The sequence below is a fragment of the Haliaeetus albicilla genome, chromosome 12 (assembly GCF_947461875.1).
Source record: "Haliaeetus albicilla chromosome 12, bHalAlb1.1, whole genome shotgun sequence".
Lineage (NCBI taxonomy): Eukaryota > Metazoa > Chordata > Aves > Accipitriformes > Accipitridae > Haliaeetus > Haliaeetus albicilla.
In genome coordinates, this window is record NC_091494.1 from 10,125,083 (window position 1) to 10,144,054 (window position 18,972).

General features: G+C 36.3%; 1 protein-coding gene and 1 long non-coding RNA gene across 5 annotated transcripts in view; one reads left to right on the forward strand and one right to left on the reverse strand.

Annotated features, from left to right (window-relative positions):
* LOC138688011 (uncharacterized) lies at positions 1-7,684 on the reverse strand. Of its 2 annotated transcripts, none has more exons than XR_011327047.1 (3): positions 7,512-7,684; positions 6,429-6,521; positions 1-133 (listed from the first exon to the last, which is right to left on the reverse strand). It is a non-coding gene; the product is annotated as an uncharacterized lncRNA (long non-coding RNA). The 2 variants fall into 2 exon arrangements; XR_011327046.1 differs by having other exon boundaries at positions 7,479-7,683.
* The window catches only part of ICE2 (interactor of little elongation complex ELL subunit 2), a 27,989-nt gene continuing 16,316 nt past the window's right edge, over positions 7,300-18,972 (forward strand). The window contains exons 1-9 of one of the 3 annotated variants that reach the window (XM_069798000.1): positions 7,300-7,481; positions 7,962-8,030; positions 8,467-8,571; positions 11,231-11,498; positions 12,632-12,751; positions 14,389-14,523; positions 14,881-14,997; positions 16,548-16,707; positions 18,740-18,924. In XM_069798000.1, coding sequence (XP_069654101.1) covers positions 7,312-7,481; positions 7,962-8,030; positions 8,467-8,571; positions 11,231-11,498; positions 12,632-12,751; positions 14,389-14,523; positions 14,881-14,997; positions 16,548-16,707; positions 18,740-18,924 — 1,329 coding nt within the window. In that variant the 5' untranslated portion in view covers positions 7,300-7,311. Of the gene's footprint in view, positions 7,482-7,705; positions 7,890-7,961; positions 8,031-8,466; positions 8,572-11,230; positions 11,499-12,631; positions 12,752-14,388; positions 14,524-14,880; positions 14,998-16,547; positions 16,708-18,739; positions 18,925-18,972 lie in introns of those variants that run through there. The other 2 variants (XM_069798001.1, XM_069798003.1) reach the window with 2 other exon arrangements.

Here is an 18,972-nt window from a genome sequence, read left to right on the forward strand (position 1 = left end):
AGTACATCAAATACAGCAATTCCTAGCGATTACAATGGCACTTAAACCAGCAATGTCTAGGAAGTCTCCAAGTGCCAAATTGTAGGATTCTGGAAGCGTGTCCCAATTAGCCTTCTTTTATGGCTTCACATTCCTTTGAAAATGCAGGTAGAAAAGTTAATAAGCAACTACAAACAAAATGAGCAAGATTTCAAGACTTTGGTTAGATTGGGAAGAGAGTGAATTTCTCCATCAAACATGTCTGTCTTCTTACAAAAAGCATCAGTTCTCCAGTATCTTAAGTTATTGAGGGTTTTTTCACTGGGTATGTGGCTTCCAGTTGTTTACTTTAGGTTGCTTAATAAATAGGGAAAACTTTATTATGGTATTACAAGCTGACAGTCACATTTAGCTTGGAATGGCCTTCCAAGGCAGACAGCTGCTTAGCAAGTATGACCTCTTGATCAGTTTGTGTTCTGGCATCTTCAGTAGAAGAAAATTCCTATTGCTGATTCACAGTAGAACCTATTCTTCACACACTTGTGTATCAATTAAACATACTGTTAATACATAAAATCTATAAGATGTTTTAACTATGTAGTGGGGTGATCCAAACATTAAAATATCTTTTTTTTTGGATTGGCATAGATATTCCCCAGTCTGTACTTGATGAACAAAACAGGTTGCACAGTACAAGCTGTGCAAACAATGTGTATTTTTTTTTTCCTCTACACATTCCTAAACTCCCCAATGCAGATAAACTTATAAATGTCAGAAACAGCATTTACTATCCAATATCTAAAAATAATAAGCAATTTTCTCTTGAGTACTTAGTATATAAAATTCTACCTGTGCTAGCTGATTCAGCTTGCGCAGAAGAAACATCTTTATTTTCCTTAGCTGGAGAAATATAACTATTACAATTATTTTTTCATTATTAATACTAATATTTATTACTTTTAAAAGTTTCATCCATGAATATATTTGAATATTAGCCTCCTATTCTCTTAAATATTCCTGTCAGTAAATCATTTGGTGGAAATGAGGGCAAATGCATGCAGATACCAAATACAACAACAAAAAGAAAAGTTTTAAAATTTAAATGAGTATTTATTTAAAAATCATTGCAGTATGTGCTTTAATCCTAGTACTGTGATAATAGCTCGCTAAATAATGCTAAGTCACTGGACTTGAGGGGAAAAATACGTAAAATTTAGGATAATATACAGTCTATCTTTGGAACTTTATTCAGGTACTAAATAGAATTTTAACATCAAAATAAAAGCTGTATTCTACCTTTTTCATATGTAATGTTGCTGTTTATCTTTTTTTTTTTTTTGCCTTTATCATTGGTAGAATATAGCAATAACTTTATAGCAATAAGTAGGCTATCCAAATAAGAAACAAAACATGATAAAGGCTTCAGATCAATACTCATAGGTTCATTTCTTCTGCCACAATATTCACTTGTATGTCTTCCCTCATAATCTCATTACTTCTTCAAGCTGAACTTCACAATCAAGTTGTTCAACTTGATGTGTGACATCACACCTTTTTGTTAACATCTGCATGTTTTTGGTGTTCATATGTCCTTTGTATACTTGTTTTCCTGTAAGTCAGTGTTTCTCAAGCTTTCTGAAAGCATAATCCCTCTGGGCTGTATTTCTTCATAGGGCCCTCTGTTGGAATTAACTTTTTCTAGGGCGGGGAGTGCAACCAGCTGTAATGACTGGCAGCATTTCCTAACTGCAGGAACTGAGGTGCTGCTAGTACTTGGTAACTCCATGGCTACTGCAAATGCTTGCAGCCAACAGCCAGCTCTTCTAGGTCCTCCACACTGGGGGGCTGAGCTGCATCCAGTAAGTGGGACAAGCTCCTTGGCCAGCGCACTCCTCTGCAGCCAGCACAACCACACACTCTGCGCTGGAGAACCGAGCTACGTTTGTCTGACATCGTGTTTTGATAATAATCTTAACACTTTGGCAACTTTCAAATGGTTGTGACTTTCAGTTTGAGAAACACTACCCTAAATTACCCCACAAAGTCTTAATGTAGATGCACAAACTTTACAGGAACTTGCAATCTGTAATGCTATCTATATCTAATGCAGAGAATTCATAAGCAATACAGTGAATTTTATTTCACAAAAAGGCATACGTACTGTACACCTTTCTAAATCCAAAATGTTCCTCATTTCTACATTGATTTAGAAACAAGTTACAGAACAGTGGTGAATATTTAAACTATTAGGACATTAACTGGCTGCTTCTTTATATGTAACTGTATTGTCTGCCTGCTCCTTTTCTGGAGATGTGTTTTTGTATTGGATGTTTGGGCCAATGGGAGGCTTCAAGCTACAATGTATTTTCCCAGATTAAATATATTTAACATATGACAAACCCCAGACAAGGCTTTTTAAAATGTATAAAGAACTGCAGTGTTAGGTGGTTTATTTGCAAACTGTTTTCAATGTTGTCCATTTTTATGGCACCTTTAACAATATTCTTGTTTCCAAAGTACAAAAAAAAGGTTAAAAATACTCTAGCCATAACTGAATGTCAAGCAATAAAAACAAATGACTTTTTGTGCATAGATTTAAAAGAAATACAAGTTTTAGACATCTGCATGTAAATGCAATCTCTTGTTTACTGCTTTCTTAAACTTGAGCAACTGATTCCTTATTTTACTACTAATTTAAGGACTTGTAATGGCCTGTAAACATTTTATCTTGCTCTATTCTTTCAACTCTAACTTTGTCTCTGCTTTGGAGTCATAATATTTAATGTTGTTCTGCTCACCTCTATACAGTTAACTTTTTGCTTTCATTCTGTATAGATAAAGTTATACTATAAACAGCCTACACAGTGCAAATATTTATCTGTTTATCAAATACCACATTATGCTGTATAATATCTGTTTTACTATATAATCTATTTTAGACATAGCTGTTTAGAACTAGAGTGTGCTATTTTTGTGTTTTTCTGATGTGTGGTGCTAGATAAGTTACTTTTGTGAACAAAAGCAAACAAACCCCTTTTATTCCTAGACAATACCACCTTTGGGTCTTGTTAATTTCACTGAGTATAACTATATATAAATATATATATATTTGTGTATATATATATATATACACCAACTTATGCCCAACAAGTACCTGTATCAGAGTACAAGATTTGGGACATGGTTTTCTCTTTAAATGCATAGTGTCATTATATAAATTATTCTATAGTATATTTAATAAGGAGAAAATTACTTCACCGGTACAGATACTTGATATCAAATGTAGAATTTTTTTCTACAGTATTAACATTATTAACGTTATTAAAAATGTTCTGTCCAGCTTGTTATCCTTTTGGTTACTAAAACAGTCTGCCTGTATTGTATCAGAAAAAAGAAAAACATCTAATCTGCCAGTATAAAGTAATTACAATATGCTCTCTGTCTGAAAGGGAGGTAGTTATTTGGCTTGTTGGGAGAGTTCTATCCTGTCGTTGCATCTGATATTTATAGATGTTATTCTGCTGGGTGCCTTCCTCCCTCTTCACTTTAAATAGGATCTGTACACACTCAAACTGCGGATGTTACTAGGCCATCATGCCTACACACTTAACTCCAGTTACTGTAAATAGGAATTTTCTGTAAATCTTCCATGATAGATGGATGGCTAAATTCAGTCCTTGGATATGCTTTATAAATCATGCATACATATCCAAGGACAGCCATTAGCAACTAAAGTTAATTAAGAAGTGGAATTTGCAATGTTTTGTCAGGTCTGGGGGTTTTGTTTTTATTTTTCATGTATACCTTAATTTACGTAGTCATGTACCCTTAGAAGTATTCCTATCCCCTGTTCCTTTCATTCTAGATACTGTTTTCATGTTAATTCTTAAAAACTGATGGATATCAAATATCTAACTAAGGAGGTAATTAACCTTTTAAATATTTATTAGAATTTTTCTGTAATATTACTGAATTTATAAGATCTTTAGCAAAGATTTTTGAGCAATTTATTAAATACAATGTTTCTGTTTACTGCACTTTTTGATAATAGAAGGTAGTGAATTTTAAAGCCATGGTTCTTGGCTTCCATGCACTGCTTTTATACCCTCAATCCAAGGAATATATATATATAAATAATTTTTTTTAAACAACAAACATACTGTTGTCCTAAAAATAAATACAAACTTTACTGCACCGTGGATATATTTTCATAAGTGGAATGTTTAACTGCAAACACTATCAGGACAATTATAAAAACCTCTTGAAGCTACAATCTTATTTAAATATAAGCCATGACAATTTTATTTTCCCTTGTTGATTTAAGTCACCTTTTGATATTTTCAAAGAGAAAAGGACTCGCTCTTAAATTTGTATGTACCAACCTATACATAATGCCAGGAACACGTGCTCCCTATTGTTTTAATAGTTTGATATATTTATGCAAACCATTTGGTTAACATATATTCTCCCTGTTTACTAAATGTTCAACGTAACAAGACCAGAATAAATGCTGATTATAAATATACATCAGTTTGAAGATTAAGCACATAGACTTCAAAAACCTCGTTGAGTGAGATGCTCAAATTTCTGTAAATACACACAAGTTTAAATGCAATTATACTGTACATGTAAATATATGCTGTCTGTTATGTGTACAGTATGTATAAATTCCTTTTCTAGCCACAATAAAATGTAAGCCATCAAGAGGAATACTAAAGTGGTATTGTACTAAACCTTTGCTAATGATCTTTACCCAATCACTTAACTTTTCACTTTCATGGACCTTTCCAACTCACTCTTACGATAGCCTGCTTATATTCAAGTTTGTTATTTTACTCAGTCCCGAAAAAAGTATTTTGATTCATTTTGTAAATATGACTGTAAAAATAAGAGATTTAATGTTGTCTTTTAAATACTCCAATTTTCATTCTAATATGAATGTTGTTATATTGTACTTAGAAACTGTACCTTTAATATTACATTACCTTTATTAAGTGCATTGAACACATCGATTTTAGATGTGCTTTATGTACTGTTATCCTGTAATAAAACTTCAGCTTCTAATGGAAAAATTCGTCTTAATTTTTTGTCAGTAGCATCTTGTTTGTTTTTCTGAATTGTGGTTTATTACGCTTATTCCTTAAGGAATGCACAGTTACAAAATTAGGCTGTGCTTCCAAGCACATATATCAGAGCTGTTTAGAACATACATCATGTAACGTTTGGCAGCAGGGAAACAAGAAGACTCCCGAACACCTTTTAAGCTCCCCTTTTGGCCAACAAGAGCTTTAAACCTCCTTAGAATGAATGTGGATTAATCTAGCTTCCCTCTCCTTGAAGGTGTCTTCTTGTTTGAAATCACAGTTCACTGCATCAAGTGCAAGATACAAGAAATCTGGCTTAAGGCTGTCCCAGTGACTTTGGAAATACCGCTTTGGGCTAGATCTAAACGAGGATTTGGGTATCAAAATTGATGTTTTAATACAATTTAGGCATCAAAATTCGAAGTTACAACTCCCCTCTGCTGTCCTAACTTTGGGAGCACTTAAATGCCAGCAGCACACTTGGTCATAAGACTTCAGGCATGTAACATTCTCCTTCTGCACCTACCCAGAAATGTCTCAGTCTTGACAGAGCTTTAACAGCTCAGTATTTATATGCCCGACTGTGATCTGGAAATAGGCATTAGCATTCATCTTTGAAGCACTGTATCTGGAAGCAGCTTTCACCTACAGATCAAGTCTACAAAAAAAAAGTAGTGGAAGTGATCACTTTCTTAGAACTGTAGCACTAAGTAGTGCCATTTGTTCTACAGCAGCTCCATGACTAAAGCAGTCTTCGAGACATTGAAAATCCAGATTTAATTTTCTCATCCTCAGGACTGATTCCTGCCCAATCTTGCCACTCACAGGAGAGTTCCTAACCACCAAGATACAGGTTAGGCAACAACTATGTATGTTCAAGATAAAATGGAGGAATTTTTCTGAAGTGAGAGACGAACCAAGGACTCCCATGCCTCCCCATAAGGAAAGCTAAACTGTAAGTTAGGAGGTGGTGGTTTTGACCCCCAACCATTTCACAGAATCACAGAATGGTTGATGTTGGCAGGGTCCTCCGGAGGTCACAAGCAGGGCCACCTAGAGCCAGTCGCCCAGGACCATGTCCAGCTTTTGAGTATCTCCAAGGATGGAGGCTCCACAACCTCCCTGGGCACCCTGTGCCAGTGCTCGGTCACCCTCACAGTAAAAAAGTGTTTCCTGATGTTCATGTTTATGTCATGAAGCAGAAAGACCACATGTAGGAAGTAGCACTATTTAAAAAAAAAAAAAAAAAAAAGAAAAGGACACTGAAGGTTTTAGGGAGATGCAGACTGAAGCAGAATTTAACCTGCCACACTCACAATCTGAGGTAAGTCTTCTAATCATTCAGCTACGTAACTGTTACCATACCTGGGTTTTGAAGTAAGATTACTCCTTACAAGGCTACCTCCAGGACTGGGCTCTGGGTGGATCCAGTAGGGAGACAGAAACCTTTCTGCTTCTCTGAGATACAAACCAAAAAGGGCAGAATTAAATTCAAACAATGTCCTTAAAATTAATGTGCAAGCAAGCTAAAGGGACTCCTTTCTTTGTGGGTGTGAACATCATTCTGAATCGTCTTAGTATTTTTATGTAGTGCCCTGAGTTTCAGTTACAGGACTAGGTGCTGTGAACACTTTGATGGCTTCATGCCACAATCCTCAATTCCCTCTTCATTTCTCCATCTGTAGAGCTGTGAAGGGGACCACCTTTTTTTATAATACCACAAGCAAATGAGTTTCCATCACCTGGACCTACAGGTACTAAGAATGTTTGAATTCCACATTTTACCACATTGGGAAGCCCGATCATCAGAAAAAAGGTTTTGTGGCTCTGCCCACGTTAACAAGTGGGAAGTGAGCCAAGGAAAGTGGAAGCCCAGGAGAGGAGGGAAGCTGATAAATGCAGCAACCTCCGCAAGACACCTCAGCCCTCACACACGGCCCCAACCTCCCTCAGGGACGAGCCGCCCGGCAGAGCCCGGCCCAGCGACCTCTGCGCACCCAGGGCGGGAACTGCCGCTCGAAGCACCCAACGCCAGGTCAGGGCCACGCCTTAGTGAAGAACGTGGAGTCGGAGCGGAGCCCACAGCGCGGAGAGGCCCTAGGCACAGTTCGTCTCCTGGCGCGGCAGGACGAAGCCGGCCCTGCCACGGGCGACTGACCGCGGCGGCGGCGCGCCCTCACCCCCACCCTGCAGCGGCTCCCCTGCCACAAGATGGCCGCCGCGGCCCCTCCAAGAGCTGCTCGAGCCCATGTTGCCATTGGCTGGCTCAGAACACCTGATCCCGCGCGCCGGGCGCTCTGCTATGCTGATTGGCCAACGCCGTGAGGCAGGCTCACGCGGCAGAGAGACGAGGAACCGGCGAGTACGCTTCCCCGAGGGGCCCGCCAAGATGGCGGCCAAAGGGCAGCTGCTGACCTGGTAAGCACGTTCCCCCCTCGTCCCCCTAACCTAGCACGGCGCGTCTGAAGAGCGGCGGGCGGGAAGCCGTCCCCTCGCTCCGCACTGCTCCGCCCGCCGCCCGGCAGGGACTCGCATGCGCCCGGGGGGGGAGCGGGCCGGCCCTGGGTTCCCGCGCCCGCCTGGCTCCGCCCCGTCGCTGAGGGAGGGCGGGGCGGCGCCATTTTTTGCCGTTTTCTCGGTGGAGGAGGGGAGCTGTAAGTGTGCTTTCCCTGAGGCAGCGTTAGTCTCTGTGTTTATGTATGTTCAGAAACGAGGAACGATTGAGTAACGCACACCCACGATCTGGATATGGGGCGGTGACGTTGTTCTTTTTTTTAATACGAAAAGCCCTACAAAGAAGTAATGCGGTTTTTTAAGTCTAGAGAGGTAGGCTGGTTTTGAATTAGTTCATTCGTGAGGAAGACAGAAATAAATCTTTCCTTGTGCCTTTCTAAACAGTGTGGGAAGATTGGCATTGTATAAACTCTGTACACTGGAAGGGCTATATTTAAAAAAAGAGAAAAGAAGGTAAGGTCTATGTAGAAAACAAAATATCTCTTCTGGAAAATTAAAACCAAAAGATTGTTCTATTTTTCTCAAAATTCCAGCAAGTTCAGCCCAGTGTTTGGTTTTGATTAATGAATATCTGAAAGCGTGTAACTCCATCAGAACTTCTCTTACCATATCTAGAATTTATATCCTGTATTCATTAAATTGTTCTTTTTGGACTGTGACGAATGTGTGTATGTTACTATTGAGAACCAGTAAGGAATTAGTATATATGTAAATTCCTTAAAGAAGGAATGTGGAAACACTGTGTAGATGGCTTTTTTTTTCCCTTTAATAAATAATTCTGTTCTTTGTTTCTCGGGGGTAGATGTGGCCTTTAATTTTTTGTGTATTGCAATGTTCTTGTTTTGGTTTTAGTTTTATTTTGTTGTTGGTTTTTTTTATTATTATCCAGGGATATTTCACCAACAAATGGCAGTGAAGTATTTTTCTCACATGAAATTTATGAAAAATATTCGTTGGCACCAAGCCTTTCTGAACTGTGGCATTTATCAAACAGGTATATTCTATTATGTTACAATTTTGTGCTGTTTGTCATCATCCTGTTGATACATACCCTTACTATTTTGGGGAAAGCTGTATATTACCCGGCATGCAAGGATTTGTTACTGACTCATTGGTCCAGCAGCTGGTCTGTGCTTTACCTATTGTGAAACCTCAGAAAGTGGGAAGAGTCTAGGTTGGGACCTCTGGTCTTTCGTGTCTTTTGGGGAGTGGGGTGGTATTTGGGGGGTTTTGGGATAGGGTTTGCGTTATTTTTGGGGGGGTAGTGCTTGTTGGTTTTTTGCTCTCTTTTACGTACCAGAGAGAGATGAAGTTTGACCCACACTCTTAACTGGTCATGGTAAGGATCCTGTAACCTGTGAACCAGACCTAATTATTTTTAGAAATTAATGTCTTGCTGTCTGTCCATGTCTTCTCACTTTGGAGAAGGCTGATGATACTGTACATTGAAATCCTTTTTACCTGTATCTTTTGGAAGTAGCCATCACCATTTACATAAAGCCAACAGTGTCTAAGGTGCAGTGGAGATGCAATTAATTCCTTGAATAATGAAGAAACTGTATAGATTGTTAGCTGAAGGGTGAGAAATGAAATTATGTGAACACCGGTGGTACAGGTAGTATTGTTTGTGCAGTTTTGATGTCTTTTTTAATTTTCTTAAGTTGAGGAATTAGAAACAACTTTTGTTTCGCATAGTGAAAAGCATGGCTCATGCTGCCGAATTTCAAAAGTTGGAGGACTGTATTTAGGCTGTTGTCTTTTTTTCAGAAGTCATTAAGCTGGTAGGGAGGTACAAGTGGCAAGTGTCTCATGGTGGATGAACATTCACACCGCAAAGAATGTGGATGGGAGATCAAGGTAGTGACTGTGCTCTAAGTGGGGAGTTCAGCATGTGAAGAAATAATTTGTTCTAAAGGGGAATTACAGTATTTTTATGAACTGACACTGAGTGTGCACATTTGAGGGGAACACCTGTCTCCATCACGTAACTATATCCCACATCTTTGGCTAGAGAAGGCTTTTCTGGCTCATCTCTGTAGGAGCAACTTTCCTTGAACTGGCAGAGATGAGCACAGCCCTCACAGCTTGCTACTGGGTACACTGGATATTACTGCAGGATTCTTCCTTTAGATGATGTAGAAAAAGGGTTTCTGGAGTAGACATGACTGCACTTAAGAGTGGGATTGTGTTCAGTTGTGTGTAATAGAAGTGGGTTTATAGCCAGAAGAGAGGTTGCAACCAGAAAAATTCAGAAATTGATGGAACTGGGTTGTATGGCCATAATCAAGAGGAAGAGAAATGGAACCCATTGGGGCAAACATAAAAGTAAAAGCTGGCAGAAATTTGTCAATTTTTATATTGGGTTTTCTGATAGATATTTACTAAAGTGTATGTTCTCTCGCCATAGAAGCTGTGAAGGCAAGTTGCTGATAAAATGAAGGGGAAAAATTTAAGCCGTCAGCTCAAATAAAGTATAATGCTGTAAATATGGACAGAAAAGCTCTGTCAGATTATTTTGGTTTGCACCCTGATGAAGACTGTGACAGCACTGCATACTGAAATGATCTTGATGTGCTGCCATTTCATTCAGTGCTGAATATAGCCAATTTAAGCTGCTAGAATTTCTTGATGTTCCTACATTGGCATATCTGAGTCAGCATCTTGTCGCTGCTGCTGCTTAATTAAATTTGCCAGTTTGTGCCACGAGGATGGACACTTTCTCATATTCAGAGAGACAGCTGTGAAGTATTATTAAGAACTGTGGACGTGATACTGCTGGGTTTGAAAAAACACTTGAGATGTTTTCTGCTGCTGAAATCGTATCTCAAAAATATGCTTTTTCCAAGATCAGCAGTTAATGTTCATTTTGTTAACCTTAATTATTTTATCTTTTAAGAAAATAGAGCAGGGTTAAGATGCCTTCATATACTGGATTTGTTTTAATTTAAGAACCAGCTTTATAACATTACTTCTTTGTTTTTGTTAGGGGAGCTATGCCCCTTGCCTTAGCCCAAAATTATTTTTGGCAACTGATTTCAGCATTTTTTAGAGTAGAAGATGAAACTCTTGATTTGTGTGCTCTGTTTTTAGGAATTTTTTTCACTGAAATCCAGAATTTCTATTACAATTAAGTAGTTTTAATTTACTTTTTTTTTTTACAGTGAAAGAAAGGCTTTTTCTAGTTGAGTCTTTCTCCTTTACAATCATAACTTTGACTCATAAGTTAGACCTTTTTGAGTGCAAACTGTTTCTGAACACCAGCCATCGGTGAATGACAAAATGTTGAGACTCTTTATCTTTTCATTAATAATGAGTGTTTCCAGAACAAAGAATTGGAGTTTCATATTTAGCTTGTCACCTCAATATTGATTAGACAGACTAATATCTACACCATTTTGGTTTTAAAAAAAAAAAAAATTTTTTTCATCATTAAACCAGTGGCAAGCCTGCTGTTGGTAGTAAGGGTTAGTCTGATTGTCCAGGTGAAGTTTCAGAAGGAGAAAATTTCTATGACAGACTAGGAGTTGGAATAGTATACAGTGCATTTTGCTGGATTTGAAGTTTAGGCTTGCACGACTGCCTCTATTAATTCTGACAAATACTATTATTTATGTGAAAAGTATGAGTTCTTTCATTTATTACTTTTCTTTCAGAGAGGCAAAAAGAAATGTGGAGGCATTGGCAAACTCTTCAGAAAACGGACAGACTTGCAGCGTGCAGGCTGCAGATCCAGTTGAGGTGGAGGCTAAAGGCACAACTGATGATCATCCTTTTCCAGAACCTAGACTCCCTTATCCATTTACCTCTTGTTTGACTGAGAAGGAGCAGAAAACATACTTACATCTGATGACTAAGTACTCAAAAAAACCCCCCTATTTTCAAGTTAATGCAGCAAGTCAAAGAGAATTATTCACGTATCTGGTAAGCGTGCATATATGTACATAGGAACATTGTAGAGGGAGTCATACAATTTTATTACGAAGAGTTAAGGAAAATGTAACAAAAATGTTTTTAAATTCAATTTGTTGTAATTTCCTTTTAACATAGTATTATGAATGGTAATAAAAGTTTAAAGTATTCAGGATAACGTTTTTAATACAAATTGAAAGCGTATTTGCTTATTTCCTTGAAAGTGCGTGGGTTTTCTGTAGATTTGTTGTTTTGTTGTGGTTTTTAGTAGTAGTCTAAACAACTGTTGGTAAGTGTAGATCTTTGATAGCTGATCAAATGCACACCCACCCCCAAAAAAACCTCATATTTTTTAATGACAAATTAAGAGTTGACCTTAATGTGATTTTAGCATTTCATAATGGCATGTAACAGTCTTGTGTAATGTTAGGAGATGGATACATTTTGATGTGATCTTTGCAAGCACCCTGTAATGCGAACTTTCTTCAGTAGCATGGGAGGGGACCTATGTGTTGACCTTCTGTGCTTCACACTTGCTACTTAGTCTCAGCAATGCTGTTTAAATAGTGAAAGGCTATGTCTCATGTTGGTTCAAAGTATCATTTTAGTTGAATCCTGTGTAATGTAATTAATCAGCAAATGGGTTTGAGCCATTGCATTTGGTTTTCTATGCTTCCTTGTGAATGCTAGTTCCTTTATTTTATGCTGTAACAATGGGACTGTCATTCCCAGGTAAATCAGTACCTACTGTGTTATAGTTACTTATAATGTAATTGCTTACAAAGTCAGAGCTCAGGTATGTTTGTGGCTCTGTCATGTAAACTTGCTCCAACAATGTCTTGTAACCTTTCTTTTTATAAACCACCAGTGTATGATCGAAAGAAGCTTGCTGGTTTTTTGGGGGGGGGTGTTGTTTTGGGATTTTTTTTTTTTTTTTTTTTTTTTTTTTTTTTTTTTTTTTTTTAGGAAACGCACCTTGCAAAAAACGTGTGTATGCAAAGACTTGCCAAACTGAGCAGCAGGTGGAATCTATGTCCTCCCTCATACCATCACCTGTACTACCTCTCTGGAAACTTTGCTGGTTACATACCTAGCCTACAGGATTCCATTCTGTCTTTAAAAGTAGATTTTTTCCTTCCCCCCAGCAAATGAAAGAAGTAGTAAATAATGAAATTGCAGAATTTATGAAGTTTGCCCAAAATGCTGCAAAAAGCTGCGCCCAAGATTATGATACCATCTCTGAAGATGCACTACGTTATACTGAGGTAATTACCAATACTGTGTTTAATACCTTCTCTTCTTAAATAATCATATTGGAATTGTGATTAAGATACATAGGCACTGCTCATGGGGTCCAATGTTCCCTGAACTTCTGCTGATTCCATGTTGGCATGAGACATGGAAAGTAGCCTTTTCCTTTATGCTGTGCAGCATGACTTGGCCCACAGTTTATTGTAGCTAATAAGATACAATATAAGTGAGGTCACTGAATACAATACTGTACAAAGATTTAGTCATCAATTAAGTAGATGACATCTTTATATTTGGGAAGGGAGAAATTACATTTTAACTGTGCATTTACATTAACAAGCTGCTCCTAAGTTTACACTACTGGACAGAATGTTAAGCTTTCCTCTACAGTAGCATGCTACAAAGTCACTTTAATCAGAGGTTACTCAGGCTTTAATCATAATCATCTCCAAGTTCATGCTGTGTTAAATATCATCTTTGATGATTCTAAAATCAAACATGAATGCAACTTTATATATCATTCTTGGTTTAATAGCACATTTTGAGAAAAGAATTCCAGAATACAGGTTCGTTAAACTTTCCAGCAGTGGGTTGACTTGCTCTTCCTTGTTTTCCTTATAGTGTCTTGCTTTAATTGAAATGGCATACTTATATACTTTCTGTTAAAATTTCAATCTTTTCTAGTAAGTGCCGCATCGCTTTCTTTTACAGAATAACACAGAAAAATAAATGTGTTTACTAAAGTAGAACGTTTCATTAAATTCAGAAGGATTGCTTCTATTTCACCATACCACTTTTTATTACGTGCTCTTTCATGCACAAGACAAATTTGTTCTCCCTTTAACACACGGTTTGGGCACATGTGAGGACAAAAATCTTGCTTTTTTTTCTAAAAATTGGGATTGGCTTTGTAATTTTGTATCTTGCACTTGAGCCTGTTTTTCTAAGTGATGTTGTCTGGTCACAAAATGTCTCCAGACTTGAAGTTGTTTTATAGTTAAGTTGATATCCCGAGATAAAAATGAAACGGAGGCACATATTTAGTTTTAAACAATACTTGCAGAAGTAACTCATTCTAGTTACTATATAAAACCTAAATGTCTTAAATACATAATTCATATATCATAAAAAATTATCTTAGGATCTAGAGTTGACATGAAAGCAAGTTACAATACATATGAAATCTTCTTATGTCTCTATCTTTGCGACTTCTACCTAGGCCTAGTGTAAATTGGGTAGTAACACAAAAAATACCACTCCCTCTAAAAGCCAAGATAAATGAACTGAAAAGAAAATAATTACCTTGTTTAGCACAGTTGAAACTGTACTATTTTTTTTATGATTGGTTTGAGCCTGTATGCATACATTGTTAGCCTTGCATATAAAGGGTTGAGGAGAATTTAGAATATGTTTCAGTTCTGATACCAGTGATTGTAAGATTTTTACAGAATTGTACTGGTATCTCTAAGTTTTTAAATACTGTCTCTAGCTGGAAAAGTTGAACAAGTCTGTTAGCAGTAATTGCTAAATATATCTGTGTTCTCTACAGAAAGTATATGCAAATGCAACTTGCAATTGCAGAAAAAACTTTCAAAAATTAAATTCTTATGAAAGATACAAATGCATAAACTATTTTTTCTTTTTATGTTAGGAATTATTACGTGCTTGTATTGGACATGCACAAAAGTATCCTGAATTTTACACACTACAGGAGATCATGGGTATCATGGGAGGAAAGTTTCATACGCAGTTGACCTTTAGGCTGGAAAAAAATCTTCTTGTAATGGTAATATCTTACATATACGTATTGTTTTGGTGTTATTTTCAAAGAAGTAGAATTACATTTGGATTGTGTTACGCAAGGATTCGGGTTTTTTACAAGTATTATTCAGTGGTTGGTTTAGGGGCTATAATTTATAATTAAAATTGTTAATGAAAACATTGATGAAATTATTTTGGTAGTAGTAAGGCTGTTAACACCCTTCAAAAAGGTTGCTTTAATAGTTTTTTTTTCTTTAATATAACACTAACTTTATAATGCACCTGCCTAAATTCTTAATATTTTTCACTATAAGAAGTGCACTGTTGGGTCAGCATGATTTCAAGTTAAAGCTATTTTCTGATACTACTTGATTTCTTCAAGGGTACGGCAAGACGTGGTAAAACAGATTTTCCTACCATGCCTGTTCAACTGCCCACAGACTACAAAACTGTTACATCTATTATAACTCCAGAAAAAAAGGCTTCTATTATGCACAATGTAAGTAACCTTTTTATTGTCATTTTTAAGGCTTATTTTGTAGAGGAGAGCAATTTGGTCCTATTTATGTTTCTTCATACAGTTTTTTCATTATTTTTTTTTCCTAATCTTACACATCTTGTAGGATAGGAACATATTCTGTATCATTATTTGTTTAGTATTTCATTTATAGCAATCACATTGCCCTCTTCAAAAGTTGCATTATTACCTTTTGGAGCTAGTGCCTCTTGAAGGGACTTCCTCTGTTCTCTAAAGGAAACATTAGAGAGGTCCTTAAATTGGAACGCACTGTCTGTGAAATCTGGATAGAATTGTTTATTACAGTGTTGTTCCTTTTAAACTTTGCTTTGCAGTTTCTAAGCTGGCCTCTGTGTGTGTGAGTGTGTATGCATGTATATAAATGCATGTAGGTATAAAGGCTTCTGATTTAAGAAAGAAGTCCTGAGGGTAAGAAGAAATACTTTAGACTGTCTATTTTTCTGAAAAGTTGATTAGGTTACCTTACCCTGGGAATTTCTTTTGCTAAACAGCATAAACTCCATTTCTGAGTTGAACAATTTTTAGATTCCAGTCCACCTTGCTGATAAATATCTGATGTTTCTGTTTGTGTTCTTCTACAGAGGACATCAATGAGGTTTTCATTCTGTGGAACTCATTTTTTGTGACGGTTTATTCCAGATAATTTGTTATCCATTAATTTAAGGAGTTTGTTCACATATCAAAACCCAAACTTTCAACAGAGGCACTGTGATTGCAAAGACACTTTTGCTTCAGAAAGTAGCAGAGGTGACACAGGAGAATGATATATGCCTCAAGAGTTGTTGTAGCTATAAATAGAGAATATTTCTGATGAAGTCTCAGGTGGCAGAAAAAAGAACATAGCTAGACTTTTCTTATTTCTCTCTCACAGTCCTCAGTGCTCCTGGGTTTCTGTTATCTTCTTAGTCCTTGATGTTCTCCTCCCACCTCATGAGCATTCCCAGCCTCCTCTCTTCATGGAAACCTGTATTCATGATGTTTAATAATTTTATCATTTCAATTCTGAATTTGTATTCTTCATGTTTTTGTATTTGTTTTACAATTCTTTGTATGTAATCTGTATTCAAACAACTGTGCAGTTTTAACCATACCTTTAAAGTTAGATATCTTTTATTGTGATACTACTTAACTCGTAAGAAGATCTGTAATATATGTGTGAGTGAATCTGGTTTGGTTTTTTTTTTCCTTCTGCAATGGACTCCCATATTTTATGATCATCCAAATTCCTATTCAACCTACTAATTCAAATTAAAAGGAATGAACTGAAAGATACAAGTAAAGAAGATGTATTTTCTCATGCTGCAAGGTGGATGCATAAGATTCAGCCAAAAATCTTCAGGGGAATTTTTTGCTTTCTTATTTGATTCTGAAGCCTGGCACTTTGATGGTATTTGGGCTTTTGGTGTGGGGGTTAATCCATGTTTGTTTGGATTTGGGCTTTTTCTTATGAATTTAAATCTATATATGTATTTCTTAAAAAAACTTTAAAAATTTAACTTTTTTCTGTTTAGGATATTAGTTCAGATTCGAATGCAGAAAAACTTGCTTTGAAATACTGTCCTCAAGTTGTTTTAAGTAATCAGTCATTATTTACTTTACTGAATAATCATGGACTTAACTACAAGGAACAATGGGAAATTCCAGTTTGCATTAAAATGATCCCTGTTGCAGGTATAGTATGTTTTTGTTGTAAAAATTACATTTTTGTCCATGGAGACCTTTATATATTCTCATAATCCTTTCTGAGCAGACTGAAGAACAGGAAATTAGAAGATCCAGTAAAACCAACTGTGGGAAAGTAGAAGGTAGTCTGGTTTAGTTCACACAGTAATAGAATAGTTTAATTTTGACTTTATTTAAAAAAAAGAAAGAAGCTAAGGTTAATGAAAATCATAATTGTAATTATAAGCTCAGATTTTTACCTTTTCTGAAGGAAGCAGCACTCTAGAATGCAGCTATGAGAAAATAGTTTCTCTTAAGTACTTCCATGTTTTTAATTTAAGGAATCAAACAAAGTAATAAAATTTGACTGACTTTGTTCACATGTTTTAAAGGGCAAGAATCTGAAGTGAATGTTTTCAGCTGTCATCTGGTAAGGAGTCGGAGACCTTTGTGTTATAAAGAAAAAAGTGTTTAGTTTAATCAAAGTTATTATTAAAAAGTAAACCTTAAAAAATCCATTGCTATAGTTTTTACTCTATTTTCAAGGAGGAAACCTGATAGCAAGGTAATTTCATAGTTTTCTACACCTTGTTCCACCTTGTTACTGAGAATAGTAACAACCTCTAGAGGTATCACCATTAACATTGGATTTGGACATACAGCTATTTTCCACTTGGGGGAAAAAAAAAAAATCAGTTAAATGTCCTTTTGCTTTTCAAAACTGTAAGCTCTGCTCCTTGGAAAGAAAACAACTGCATGAAGCTGTTAAAATTATCAAGTGAAATGATTTCAATAAGCTAAAAAAAAAAAATTCTGAAGTTTTATGAAAAAGCCAAACAAATATTATCTGGAATTAAAAGGACCTATTTACATCATAGAATAATGAATGAATAATGAATGTCCATGGAGATCACTTTTCCCAATTACAACAAAAAATGTTTTGAATAAACTGATTAACTCACCTGAATGCTCTAGTTTAGTTGTCAAGCACTCCATCAGTAATCTGAATATAGATTTCCTCACTTCTTGCCCCCCACCCCCTTTTTTTTTTAATACACTAGGGCTTTTTTCATTATGAGTATGTATAATGGTTATTGTCTTGGAATGTCTGTGTTCTATGCATTTCCCACAAATTTGTATAGCAGACCTCTGGATAGTAGTAAATAAGCTGTCAAATATCTGCAAATCCTACAAATTTTGCACTTTCCTACATGAGATTAAATTACTTTATCTGTAAAGACATGCCTGACTCCTTTTATATCAGCTTTACAGTTTTCAAACTTGAGTTTAGATCCAAAGTTAACACCTAAAGGGCATTCAGAATATGTTAGCAATATATAATGTTTCTTGAAGGGTTTCTTCTCTCTTTCTTTTTCTACCTTCCCTGTAACCCCCGTCTTGCATTAATTATATTTTTTTCATCCTCAGATTTATTTTTTTTTTCTAAAACACTGATACTATGTTCACCATGTGCCTTTGCTTTCTGTATAATATTGGGCAGGGTATCACTGTTATTTTTGGGTGAATCTATGGGTGATTCATATCTAAGTGTGTCAAGATGTAAACAAGAGAGTGGGGCAGCAGAGCCCGGACATAGTTACTGATTAGAAGAAATGTAAACTGCAGCCATCACTTTTGGACAATAAGACTTCAAAAAAAAAAATTTTTTTTTTGAGGTTCATCAAAGGAAGCAGAAAGATATTTTTGGAAAACAGAATACATTTGATGATACAATACAGTATAAGGAATGATGACTCCTAAATTATTTTACAAATTCTCTGTTTAGAACTGCATTTAAAATATGATCAACTGTTAATGTGGTATGTATTGCTGCTGCAGGATCCTAATAATTCACACTGTATCTGGACATACTTTTATTTTCTGTTGTTAATGAATGAGAGGATAGTTTTTCACTTCTTCTAGTGTGAATGTGGAATGGATTTGACTATAATTGGAAGTTGAAAGATTTATTACTTAAATTGTACAACAATCTTTTTCCTTTCATTTAATACATAGTCAATCTCTTTCTGTTCTTGAAAAGGTGGCAAACCAGCTAGAGTGGTTTATGTTGATTCACCTCTGCTGAGAAAGGAAATGACAGTAAGAGAGAGGAACCAGATCTTCCATGAAATTCCAATGGACTTCCTAGCAACTAAAATGTCTTACGTTTCGATTTCTGATGTGTTGATGGACAAACCAGCTGAGGACAATCTGTTTCAGTGGGATGTATGTAGCTTCATCTCCATGTAAAAACAAACAAACAAGAACAAAAAC